This window comes from Myxine glutinosa, chromosome 4 (genome assembly GCF_964187855.1).
Source record: "Myxine glutinosa chromosome 4, kmMyxGlut1.1, whole genome shotgun sequence".
Taxonomy (NCBI): domain Eukaryota; kingdom Metazoa; phylum Chordata; class Myxini; order Myxiniformes; family Myxinidae; genus Myxine; species Myxine glutinosa.
Window position 1 is genome coordinate 183,671,976 of NC_136264.1, and position 14,286 is coordinate 183,686,261.

A 14,286-nucleotide genomic window follows, 5' to 3' on the forward strand; every position below is an offset into this window, starting at 1 on the left:
GAGCAACAACATATATATGCAACATATATATGCACATCAACATATATATGCACAACATATATATGCACATCGTTGATCGTGAACCGGAAAATATAATAAATTATTGATATTTAGCGACTCGAAAGGTTCTTTATCAACAACTTATTTTCTCGTGCTTCTGCTGACCTGTCTGCAAGGTGTATAAATCGAAGTCCCGAGTGCGAATCACAGGTGAGCCCATCCTGAGGTAATTTGCGATTGGGAACGATTCAGAACCTGTGGGTGAATAACCCTTTTTAATTTCCCCAACAGTTTTCTGGACGACAGACTGCCGGTAGGGGACATGTATTGCAGCGCAATACTCAGAATGCTTGTTTTATTTCTCACCTAATATAATTTCAATTGCTGGAACTCCTAGCAATACCAATTAGATGCGTTCCAATGGGGGGGGGGGGGGGGGAGCGATGTTCAGACATCTTATGCAACCTAACCTAACTAAATATAAAAGACATAATGACTCGGTAAATCAATACATAACATTACAATGTATAACTAAATGAATACCCAATATAACTAGATGGTATTCATAGAATACTTACCCTGCGCAGTCAACTTGTTGCGAGCCAACTCTTCTGTTTTTGAACATTTTTTTTCTTTGATCCAATATGTCTGTCAGACCATGTGATCGATGACATCATAAATTTATATTCTCTAATATAATTGTTGCATAGATCACGCTCAATACATTTCAAACTGATCAGACCAAGTCAAATTGTCCCTGTCGAATTATGACGGCATAATTATGGCACCAATGATGTAATCGTTAACAACACCTATTCCCCATATGGAGTTCTTTACAATGAGCCATGTTTCAAATTTTTCCATGCAGCAGTTTTGGAGATATAGAGGTGCAAATTTTTTCGATTGTTTCCAAAATGGCGTCTGTACCACGTGACCTATGACGTTATAATTATCATAAAAAAATTATACAGGAGCCGCACATATTCTGAAAATTTAGTGTCCATCAGACTAACAGTTGCAAAGGAATTTTTGTTTTATTCATACTGATCAGATCAAGCGTTGTACTTGTCGAATTATGACGTCATCATTAAGGCACCGATGACATCACCATCAACATATGTTATTCCACGTGGTGAGTACTTGATAATGAGCCATGGTTCAATTTTTTCCCATTGAGCAGTTTGGGAGATATAGAGGTGTAACGTTTTTCCAAGATGGCGTCCGTACCACGTGACCTAAGACATCATCATTATGATTAAAAATTCTGCAGGCGGATGCGCTTCTTTGGTAAAATTTCGTGTTAATCGGACCAACGGTTGTCGAGAAAATGAATTTTTTAAATGCCGACACGGCATATGTATGCCACCGAATGCCTAACCCCGCTTTTCGCTTCGCGAGCGCAGTGTAAATATATCAAAATAGAAGAAAAGTAAATGGGTACAGTATGTACTGTACTCACAAATTGATAGAAGAGATTGGGGAGTGTTTATTGTGGCGGTGAGGCATGACTGTCTGCTTCCTTGTCTGAACACGTGTTGATGGTGACGGAGTTTTATGCATTGTCAGAGTTTGTGATTTTGCTTAAAATAAGATTACAATTAAATAACCCCGTTTAATGGCACCAGACTGATTTGATGGATGTCAATTTACAATACAATAGTCGTGTTATATGAATACTCTTCACTTTTGAATGGAATAATGACCTTCTGTCATCCTTAAGGTCACATCATTCCCTTTCATTTTCACGTTCACATTACATACACTACTCCTTCAGACATGGCTACGGAAAAGAAAAATGCGTACCAGAGGAAATACATGGCGTATAGTGAAATTTTTATTTTATTCATTACGTATCGGTAAAAATACATTAACAAGAAGTACATATTGCAAGGAGTCGCTGTACAGGGAATATGCATACATATGTAGAACAACTAAAATTCTTCAGATGTCTGTCTGTTTGTGTTTTTTGCAAAGACCGCTAGGCCGACAACCACCAAATTTGGCACACAGACCAGGTCCGACCAGATATTGTCCTAAGTGTATTTTCATCCACCAACTCAGCCTTTAAAGACCCCTTAGACGTTTTTTACATGCCTGAAATTTTCGATTACATGCTTGGGAGATTCGACCCTTTAAAACCCCCCAAAGATCCATAAGACCCTTGAAGACTTCGAATACCCTTAAGAACCTTTAAAACCCCCCAAATACCCTTTAGACCCTTTAATACCTCGAAGACACTTGAGAACCATAAGACCCCTCTACCCACTGGCATCCCATCCCCTCAACTCGCCATTTTAAATAAACACAAACTGGCATCACCTCAACCGACCATTTAAAAAACCTTCTTACCCACACCTCACCAGCTCTCTTGCTGTTCTCGAGTCCCCTTCTCAGTTTTTCCCCTCCCACCCCCACCCCCCTACTCCCTTGGCCCACCTGCCCCATTCTCAGTCTCCACCAAGCTCTCCCTCCCCTTCCTCAGGTCAGCAGTTCTCCTGTCCCCTGCCTCACCGACTCTCTTGCCCCCCCCCCCCCCTTCACCCTGGTGATTCTCAGTTTTTTTTCCTTGCCCCTTTTCAGTTTTTCCCCTCCTCCCCTCCCCACCCCCTTGGCCTGCCTGCCCCATTCTCAGTCTCCCCCAAGCTCTCCCTCCCCTTCCTCAGGCCAGCAGTTCTGTCCCCTGCCTCACCGACTCTCTTGCCCCCACCCCCCCACCCCCCTTCACCCTGGTGATTCTCAGTTTTTTTTCCTGCACCTTCTCAGTTTTTCCCCTGCCCCCTCCACTGCACCGGCTCTCCTGCCCTCCAAGCAACGCAGGTTAACTCTCCTAGTAGTAAATATAAAGTTATTTCTCCACATCGTCTCCATCAACCGTGATGCATCTTCATGAGCGTATCAATCCGACTCTTGTTTTCCGGTGGCACTGCAGCTGCAGGCCAACCACTTTGAGGCTTGTCACACTTTTGAAATACTTTGCCCAACGCCTAACAATTCTCGCACTATATATTCTCACACTATATTCTCACATGGAGTTGCCATGCATATTCTTTAAATGCCTACGAATATCCACTGGAGGAACCTCTTCCGCAGTAAGAAATTCAATAATCCTAACATGTGCGTACGCACATCTCGTCGGAGCCATTTTGAAAACCTGGTTTGATGTCGTCACCTGACCGATTACAGTGCCACTCAAGTTTAAAATGGAGGGAGATACAAACCTTTCGTTGTGATCTCGCGTTGCTTTGCTACAACGCTTTGTTTTTACGAACTGAAAAAGAAGAGGCATTCAGGCCCTCGTTACTTCAGGATGAGGGATGTCTGCGCAGGGCATGTGTCACTGTGCCCCCCAAATGCGTCGTGCGCATCCTCGATACCCTGTATACATGGAGCGTGGACCCTGACGACCGAGTGGCTGGTTTAATTTAACGTCATTGAGTGTGGCAAGAAATCCGACACTTTGCTAATAGCTCCCTCTTGTTTGAAAGCGTGAGATGGCAGGTAAAGGAGATTCCTTCATTCTAACGATTTACAAGTCGATCTTTAATGATGTAAATGACAATCGTGCCACAGCAACAATGAATAAATAACCACCGATTTATTCCTGTCCTATACAGAGCACTGACAAGATGATGCATGCTGAATACCGATCTTATCCGAACTAACTTGCTGTCGGAAGCCTGCTGATGAACAGAGGATGGGTAGGGATTATCCGATTTGTAAATTGAGAAGTAAATCTCAGGTGGTGGAGCTTAAAATGGAGGGCGTGAAATGTGGTCGTAAATGGCGAACACTGTGATGTGACCTCGTGGCTCCAAATGATTTGATGGGTGTCCTTAAGCGTATCGTGACAAGCCCCGCTCCCCAAAGGTGGGACCGTCAGCTCAAAGACTGAAGCGATTCTTATTACACTTGTCCACCATTGGTGGTCGGTCCTTCATCCTTTCTGATGCAATATATAAAATTGCTTGATGCCATATTTTTTAATGTTTGCGACAAGGCTGTGCATGCACAGCTCATGGTTCCAGTCGAGCAGGTTTATGCACCTTTAAGCGTTCTGCGATGGCAGCACTTGCTGGTTGATACGAGTATTGGTTCGCTTTGCATTGAGCCAAAGGGCATCGCTCCTCACTCTCATTTAGCATGTGTTTTTGTTTGTTTTTACATTGTGGGCCTATTTATTGTTCCAATTCCAAGTTGAAATTGTATTTTGATTTTTCTTGGTGGTAGTTTTGATTTTGAGGACCTGTCTCATCTCGTGTTTGAACTCGTGCTTGTATGTTTCGTGTATTCGATACGTGTTCCTTTTTCTTCCCAGTTGCTGGCCGCTTTCATGCAGCTTGGTGCATGTGAACTGCTTATGTATTACATGGACCTGAAGCAGACCAACGATGCACGTCTGACATTTGAAGCCTTGAAGGTTGGTTTGATTCTACTCTGGGTACCATGTTAATTTTGTATTTTGATGTTACATTTCTTTTAACTTTAGCGATTCCATCTCATGTCCAGTACCTATGGTAGACGGGAGCCCACGTGTTATTAGCCCCCGTTGGACTTGGTCCAAAACGACGAAGCTCATGCATTGGGTCTCGTCCGTCCATAACCACATCTCGGAGATATATGGACCGATTTTGTTCATACTTGGCACAAAGACGACACATGATGGTATACATATGCACATCATTTTGTTTCGCGATGCAATCAAAGATGGTCCATTGGCGGCCATTTTGGTTGAAAAAAAATAAATATGTTGAACACGTCCTCAATCATTTCTCGGACATGCTGATCTTGTTCAAACTTTGCACCACATAATGAATGATGCTTACATATGCGCGTCATTTTCTTTCGATATCAGATTCATGATGGCCGACTGGCGGCCATGTTGTTACTTATACAATGTTATCAGATCCACAAAAATCAAGACTCTCTGCTCACCTTCACTCTTTCATTCCTCTTTTCTCCCGCCTCTGGAACAAACTCCCACACACTCTTCAATCCCTCTCCTCCCTCCAAATCTTTAAAACAGCTGTTCACCACCATCTCTTGTCTTCCCCCATCCAAAACCTTGATCTTTTCTACCCCCGATAAACACCCCAAATCCACCTCTTTCAATCCCCAACTTCTTTCCTGAAATTCCTAGTAGTGAAATTCCTAGTCGTGTTCATTTGCTTTTATACCTTGTACCCCTCTCTCCTCCCCCAGCCCCCCCCCCCCTTCCACAGATCTACCAACATCCCTGTTCTCTACTGTTGTTGTTGTGCTTATATGCTTCACTCTCCCTCCCCCTCTTGTCTCCCGCTCCCTTCATTGTATGCTTTATGTGTGTGTGCATGTTTTCATGTTCAATGTGTTAGCTCTTACACGAGCGACGATTATGTATACAAAAAAACAAAACATGCCCCCAACCATTTATTGAACATGCATGCTCTGATCTTGTTCAAACTTGGCACAAAGATAATAGATGAGATTATACATATGCAGAAGATTTTGTTGTGTATTCCAACCAAAGATGGCCAACTGAGGCCTTTAAGTCCGTACAGCAAAATTACTAAAAACTACGGGGGCTCTGCCATTTTATGTCTTTTTCTTTATGTGTGTGTGTTTTGTGTATATATATATATATATATATATATATATATATATATATATATATATATATATATATATATATATATATATATATATATATACTAGCAGAAGTACCCGGCATTGCCGGGAGGGAAGAGGGGAACGGGGGGGGCGAGCCCCTTGGCAAAGCGAGCGATTTTTTTTTTTTCATAGCGTTTCATAGCGATTTTTTTTTTCATAGCGTCATAGCGATTTTTTTTGTCATAGCGTCATATCGTTCATAGCGTCATAGCGATTTTTTTTTTCATAGCGTCATAGCGTCATATCGTTCATAGCGTCATAGCGATTTTTTTTGTCATAGCGTTCATAGCGTCATAGCATCATCATGTGATCGCTCTGAGCGAATCAGCGCCCACCTGCTCTGATTCCGTTGATTCCGTGCGCTGAAATGCGCTGAGGTAAATATGAATAAAAAATATGGATCGTCAAATATTTTGAGTTCGGCCATGTTCGTCCCACGCTCAATGGCCATGTCTATGTCAAATATCAAGCACGTAAGCCTCTCCGTTTAGGAGTCTATCGGTAACATCACACACACACACACACACACACACACACACACACACACACACACTGTTATATATATATATATATATATATATATATATATATATATATATATATATATATATATATATATATATATATATATATATATATATATATATATATATATATATATATACATATACATCTATCTATCTATCTATATATATACATCTATCTATCTATCTATATATATACATCTATCTATATATATATATATATATATATATATATATATATATATATATATATATATATATATATATATATATATATATATATATATATATATATATATAGAAATATATATAGATGTATAGATGTATAGATATATAGATATATATAGATATATATAGATATATATAGATATATATAGATATATATAGATATATATAGATATGTATAGATATGTATAGATGTATAGATAGATATATAGATATATATAGATATGTATAGATGTATAGATAGATATATATATAGATATATATAGATATATAGATATATATAGATATATAGATAGATATAGATATATTGTTGCGGATCTTGCCGCCGGCCTTCTCCCCTTACCAAGGGGGGATTAGTCCCCTTGTCTTTGACTAGCCGACGGGACCCGGGACCTATGACGTCCTTTCCGGACAGCGCGAAATACGGTATTAGGACCAAGAATTCGCTATTACCTAATTACTCGCGCTGCCTTGAAACGAGGAAATAAGCCCCGCACGAATCACGCGTTTTGAGACGCCAAGCGGTGCGTACACGCGATCCGTGCCGTTTAGTTGGTGACCCCGGTTCTAGCGATCTTATTCGTGCCACGCTTAGTCAAGGGATAAATCACAAAAGTGGTCGAATGGGAAAAAGGAAGAACAGGTTTATTTACACTATTCACAATGGTTCAAAGAAAAGAGGACACAGTGCGGCCTTAAAACAGTCTTAACTTACTACCCAGGACAAACGGGCCTGTCACACACACACTCACACGGGGCTTGCAGCTGCAGGATGATGGTCCGCGTCCAAGGATGGCTCTCGTGCAGCTCCCTCCGGTCTCCGGCTCGTCCCGTGCAGATGGTAAGTAGAGGGGCAGGAGCTCTCAACTTGTCGTTTGGCGCACAAGGGTTAATACGGGGCGATTTGGTACGGAGCGGACTTCGGCGGTTAGTGGTGATCACTGGCGGCTATTGCCGCGTTTACTCGCGTGGCTGAGGTAGGTGCTATTCGCCACCGGCGCGTCTGGTTGCAGCCCTGTACTCAACGCCTCTTCTTCTTCTCCTCGGGCGCATGCATTATACTGCGCGAGTTACAGTTCAATGCCTCCAAAGCTAGTGATGCGAGTCACGTTCTCTCCACACAAGTCTTTTCACCAATGCCGTGTGCACGCGAGTCCTCCAGCGCTAGTACTTCTCATCAGTCCTCTCCCAACGAGTCCTGTTGTGCAGTCCTGTTCAAGGGCTTTGTGCAGTCACTTATATAGGCACGCCCTGCGAACCTTCTAGAACTCACCAGACGCGCCTCTCCACGCCCTCTCATGCCATGCCGCTCGAGCCCTGGTTGGCTAGTGGCTCTTACCGTCATCGCCTCTGACGCTCCGCCTTGACGCCGCCCCACCCCGACCCCGCGCTCCTCCTTCTTTGGCCTACCTCGTGTTACTCGACTAGTGAGCGAGCAAAGGGCAGCAAATGCTGCGGGCAGCCAAAGCATAACAAATGCTGCGGGCAGCCAAAGCGTAACAAATGCTGCGGGCAGCCAAAGCGTAACAAATGCTGCGGGCAGCCAAAGCGTAACAAACTGAGTGGGTCAGCCAAATGGGGCGCGGGATCAATTATGCCCATAGAGGTGGAATTGGAGGGTGGACGCAAAAATGAGCGGGACCGAAACTCATGTCTTTACACAACGCAGATATTACTAGGGGAAATGGCCTATACTTACACATACTATGACATAACTAATACTACAGGTGGCCTCCGTGTTGCTCGTGGACTAACTATGGGGGGCAACCCTTTAACCTTTAATGATCAATATGTGCAAATCTCAAACCCGTAGCAATATATATATATATATATATATAGATATAGATATATATATATTTATACACGACCGGTCAAAAGTTTTAGAACACTTCAATTTTTTCAGTTTTTATTGAAATTTATGCAGTTTAATGTCCAGTGAATAACCTGTAATGGTACAAAGGTAAGCAGTAAATTGCTCGAGGTTAAAAAAAAGAAGAAGCTTAGGTCAGCAAAAACGTGGAAATAATGTAAATTGCACAGTTATATTGTTTTTTTTAAAATGCCTTCTTCAGGGAACATGTAATGGGTTAACAACTTACAGCTGTTCTGCAGAAATGTAAGTAAATGAAGCCTTGAAAGTTGATGCAAACAATTCCTACAGGTGTCCCAACCTCTGCTGATTACTTAATTACAAACCCCCTGTCTGTACAAAAGCAGTATTGGAATAGACTGTTATTACACCCTCTGAAGCATTATTTGGACAATATTGCACTGCAGGAAGTAGTATATTGGAAACTGGAGGAAACTCTGACAGGAAGAGGTCTGGTAGACCCAAAGCCACAACAGAATCAGAAGACCAGTTTCTGAGTCATCAGCTTGCGTGATAGGCGGCTCACAGGACAACAGCTTCAAGCACAGCTTTACACTGGTCGAAGTAAGCAAGTCTCAGTTTCAACTGTGAAGAGAAGACTTCGAGCTGCAGGTTTGACAGGTCGAGTAGCAGTAAGAAAACCATTGCTAAGATGACAAAATCAGAAAAAGAGGCTTGCTGGGCCATGATGCACCGCCAGTGGACTACTGAAGACTGGAAGAAGGTCTTATGGACCGATGAATCAAAATTTGAAATCTTTGGTTCATCAGGCAGGGTTTTTGTATGCCGTCGAGTTGGCGAAAGGATAGTTCCTCAGTGTGTGACACCAACTGTCAAACATGGAGGAGGAAGCGTGATGGTCTGGGGCTCTTTTGCTGGATCCAGAGTCGGCGACTTGCACAGAGTGCCTGGCACCCTGAACCAAAAGGGCTACCACAGCATTTTGCAGAGCCATGCAATACCCTCTGGTATATGCCTAGTTGGTCAGGGGTTCATCCTACAGCAAGATAATGACCCTAAACACACCTCCAGGCTATGTCAAAACTAAACCCCATCGAGCTGGTTTGGGATGAACTGGACAAAAGGGAGAAAGCAAAGCAACCGACAAGTGCAACACATTTGTGGGAACTTCTGCAACAGTGTTGGGAAGAACTTCCTGAACAATATTTGATTTCCATTGTAGAAAGAATGCCACGAGTGTGTTCAGCGGTTATATCTGCAAAAGGTGGCTACTTTGCTGAGTCAAAATTTTAAATTAAATTTTGCTACATAAAATGATTCTATGATTTCTTTTTTTATCTCCAATTGTTTATTTGTTCTATGCTTCATTTCAGAGTACATTGAGACGTTAAACTGCGTAAATTTCAATAAAAACTGGAAAAATTGAGGTGCTCTAAAACTTTTGACCGGTAGTGTATCTATACACACACACACTTATTGTTCCTTGTATGCTAAAAAGAGGAATGGAGGGAAATGTTTGGCAAAGACGAGTATGATTCCACCACTCCGGCATCAGTAATATGTAGACAGCCGTGCCAGTAATCGAAAGTGTGGCAATTTCATATTTCCTTGAGGTTCCACGAGTTTTCCAATTGTTTCAGTTCAGGATTCTGACTATTGTAAACCTAGCAGCACACAGAGCTTTGTGCTATTGACATCTTCTGGGTGATAACCAAAAACGTCTTTCTCAACTCCTGGCATGTGCTCCCTTGAGGCATTAATACCTGATGCACTTCTGTACTTCATGTGCTTTTTTGTAATGCGTTCCAGTGAACTCCTTAGTGTGTACATCTTCAAACTTGTATGTGGCCTTCATTTTAAAAGTCTGCTTTTGCAAAGTGTCCTTGAGCTCTCCCAGATGAATCTGCAGAATAAAAATAAAAGTTTTTTGCTGCTTCTCGAAAGCTTGGCTTAGTGTGAAGCTTGTAAGAAAAGTGTTCTTGTACGTAGTTCCTCGCTTCGCTGTTGCTGCACAAGAAGTTTGCAGCCGAGTTTGTGGCTGAGGGTGGAGTTCAGCAGATGGTGACCGTCCCTCACCCTTCCATGGCGGCGACTGGAGTCTCTCTGTGCTTTTACTACCTCGCCTACAACCAGGATGCAATGGAGAGGGTGAGGCTAGCTTTGTTGAAGAACCTCATGTGTTGAGTTGCCCATATGATTGGAGATTGCTTATGGTGAAACGATGAGTATGTAACGCGGAGGAGCTGTGCTGAGTTGGAGCAGGAATTATCTTTAAAGGTGGCAAGTTTGATGTGCCAAACAGTGTAAGTGGTGTATTTCAACTGCCTTGACAAAAGGCTCTTTTTACTGTTTGAGATTGAAGAAAATGTAACTTTTGTAAGGGGCTAATACAATGAACCGCGTAGAAGTCGCATTCCGCGATGAAATCATGTTTGAGGAAATGAACAGAAGTGACATTTTTCCCAACCATGCCAAGGAGTCAGATGGTGAACATTGCACAATGATGAGTGGATATAAATTGCCCACGATGTGAAAGTTTGTTGAATATATAAATATATATATATATTTTAACAACAGCAACTTCAGGTGTTTTTTTTAATGAATTTACTCATATAAAAGCCGTCATGAATGACAGGCGGTACAGCCTCGTGAGCGTGCTAAAGTCTGAAGCCTCAGCCTGGCGTCAGTTGTGCTTTTATCTTCTTTATTTATTAGACATCCTAAGGACGTAAATTAACACTCGTTTTGCTCTGCGTGCGTTGCACATCACGTGCAGCAAATTTCACCTCCATGTGCCTTGTATTTATTGTTTTTTTGTTTTTTTAAACGCTTCTGTACACCCCCTTTGAGGCTTGCAAGCCACCGTCTACAGTTCCAATAGAAGAGACACAATTACTTTTATGGAAAATGTTTTTCGAGTTTTTTTATCCTCAAAAATAGATCGTCGTGAACGCAGAGTCATAATAAAAGATTGGCCTTTAAAACCCATTCAAATCGTCAATGGGGGGACAGACAAATAGAGTGTTTTATATGAGGGTTCCATTCCTCATCCTCATCCATTGATGAGGTGCATTCCTCATCCCTCAGATCGGCAGTCTGCAGCCTCCTCACTCTCTGCAGACCTGGACAAAATCACAGACTGGGCAAACAAATGGAACATGTCTTTCAATCCTGATAAATCTCACACTCTTACGATGTCTCTCCGAAAAGACCGACTGGAAAACCCTCCCATCCACTTTCTGAATAATCCTCTCCAAGACGTTCTGTCACTCAAGCTTTTGGGTCTCACTATTTGCCATGATCTTTCCTGGGAAAACCACATTTCAAATCTGGCCTCCAAAGCCAGTTGCCGACTGGGCATCCTCCGTCGTGTGAAGTCCTTCCTTGGCACACCTGAGCTCCTCACCACATACAAGGTTTTCATCCGCAGCTCTATGGAATACTGCTCTCCCCTCTGGTCTGGTGCTCCTGCCTCACACCTGGCCCGTCTTCAGGCTGTTGAAACCAAAGCGTTCAGAATCATTGGAATCTCCCGCGATGAAGCTAACTCCAAGGGCCTTTCACTCACTCACCGCAGGCAGGTTGGTGGTCTTTCCGTCTTCTACCGACTCCTCTCTGGCCTTGCTTCACACACTCTGGCCACACTCCTCTCTGGCCACACTTCTCCCTGCTCTCAAATGTTGTGGTTGTGTGCTTCCCCTTCTCTCCCCATCTTGTCTTCCGCTCCCTCTTTTGTATATTTTGTTTGTCTGGTTGATTTGTTTGTGAAATAAATGTTAGCTCTTTCACAAGCCTCGATTCAGTATACACAAAAAAAAAAGAAAAAAAAAAAGGGGGGGGTATATTGGGAGGTTTGTAAAACTTGTAGCACCTGTCATTTGCTCTTGGTGGGCTGGAGCATTTGAAATGTTTTTCCCCTTCTGAAAACGTTTTGGAGCTAAAATCATAGTTTGCATTCCAATAGCATCAAGAAACTCGGGGTGGGGAAGGGGGGGAGAAATGTCACACTGGCTGGAAATGCCATAGAAAAAGACTTGTTTGGACCTATTTGTGTCAAGGTATCGTTTTCGTTAACGGTCACAATTATTCCCATGCTTTGTGGGGTTGGCCGGGAGAAGCTTGGCCCAAGTCTTTCACGAACTGGCTGGCCAAGCCTGACGTTTGAAGAAAGTTAAGGCAGGAATTTGTAATTGTTTCAGGGTGCTGGCAATAGCTAGCCAACTCTTCACGAAGGACACCTGTGATCTTTAATGTCCATCAACTAATGCCTTCAGATGGGAGGGTGATGGCAGGGTGATGGGAGGGTGGTGGGAGGGTGATGGCAGGGTGGTGGGAGGGTGATGGGAGGGTGATGGGAGCGTGATGGCAGGGTGATGGGAGGGTGATGGCAGAGGGTGATGGGGGAGGGTGATGGCAGGGTGGTGGGAGTGGTTCTTAGATTGAATGGGGGAGGGTGATGGGGCCTCCCTATAGAAGTCAGTATCTCCAACGACACAGGCGCGCATTCGTGACGTGGTGACGTCATCACACTTTCCCCTCAAAAGACCCATTTGATATAAGTTAATATTCTGATATAAGCTTTAGAAAACCAACCCTATATAAGTCAATACCTCCAACGATACAGGTGCGCAAAATACAAAATCACAAAAGATTTATTTGATATAAGTTAATATTTTGAATAACTCGGTCAATATCAGTCCGAATTTCGCCAAATAAAGGTTCCCGTTATCCACAGATACCCCTGTATCCTCCTAGAGGCGAAGTCAGGATGAATTTCGCAAAACATAAAGTCCTTCGGCGACGAAAATTTAACATGGGCCTTTCCTATGTAAATTTACCCTGAAGTAATTTTACCGAAAATCCTGGAAATTTCGCAGGGACAGTTTGTGTCGAGTGCCAAGACGTACTAGCGACTGCGAAATCCGGAATCAGAACCAAAATCCGAGCCTCCGTTCACTCTCGAGGGCCTCCAAAAGGAATCGCATATATTCCCAATGGAAAAAGTTCCCAAAACCCCGGAGTTCCTAACTCCCGCATCCCATGCCATCCGATGTCAATCCATATATCTATGCCTCCCTACGAACGTTGTGCATGTAATGATAAGAATAAGAACCATCAAAAAATATTTTGTGACCACTTTATTTAACAAAATGAGGTGCGGCCTACCATCTAGTCGAGACCAAGTCACCCCGGCCGATCACCCATTCCGACCCCAAATTCCTCATCGATGATAACTAAACAATATATTATATGAATCGCACCGTACATACCTCCTTCTAGATCTTGTTCTTGTCTTGATATACTCACTCGGGCTCACTCTATTACGACTGAGTCCTCTCAGCTTTTCCAAATGGCGCCCGCTACGCCTCGTGTCCAGTCCACCTCCGAGCTCTTCTTCTTCGAATGACACTCATGGTGGGGGCGTGATGACGTCACTGCGCTTCAGTCTTAGAAAACTAAGGGCGTGATGACGTCACTGCACTTCAGTCTTAGAAAACTAATTTTTATATAAGTTAATATTTTCAATAACTCCTATAGGCGAAGTCTTAGAGAATTTCGCAATAAGAAATAGAGTCCTCCGGCGACGGAAATTTAACACGGTGTTTTCCTATGTAACTTTACTCTGAGGTAATTTTACCAAAAATCCCCGAAATTTCACGGGTCCAGCCCTATTGAGTGCCTGCGGCCTCTCAAGTCCCTTCACAGAGTCGGGCTAGAGTCAAGCTCAGAAGGGTTTTCTTTCCCCACTGAATCCGCCAAGCCTGTTCCCTTGGCTGTGGGATCGCTGGACAGTAGATAGGGACAGTGAGGATCTCGCTCATCCCTTCATGCGCGTCACTGTTTAGATGACGAAATGAATGAGTTCATTCATTTTCGCTGCATGATTAAGGGTGACACCGTCACAATTTCGGTCTTTGAGGACGGCCGATAGGCACAGTGTGGTTCTCCTGACCACGTGGCCCTTGACTTGGTTTGTCCGCACAATGTGGGCGCTTTCAGGATGAACTTTAGCCGGGGAGCGTTTGGGTGCGTGGTGCCTTTGGGCGCCCCGGTCTGATA

The 14,286-nt window shown here is 43.2% G+C and overlaps 1 protein-coding gene across 5 annotated transcripts in view; it reads left to right on the top strand.

Moving 5' to 3' along the window:
* The window catches only part of DCAF1 (DDB1 and CUL4 associated factor 1), a 108,773-nt gene that overhangs the window by 75,386 nt on the left and 19,101 nt on the right, over positions 1 to 14,286 (top strand). For all 5 annotated transcript variants that reach the window (XR_013623267.1, XM_068114099.2, XM_068114101.2 and 2 more), the window contains 2 exons: positions 4,316 to 4,417; positions 10,216 to 10,374. Coding sequence is in view for 4 of the 5 variants with exons in the window: in XM_068114099.2 (XP_067970200.2) it covers positions 4,316 to 4,417; positions 10,216 to 10,374 (261 nt within the window). In the remaining variant the exon portion in view is untranslated. The remainder of the gene's footprint in view (positions 1 to 4,315; positions 4,418 to 10,215; positions 10,375 to 14,286) is intronic.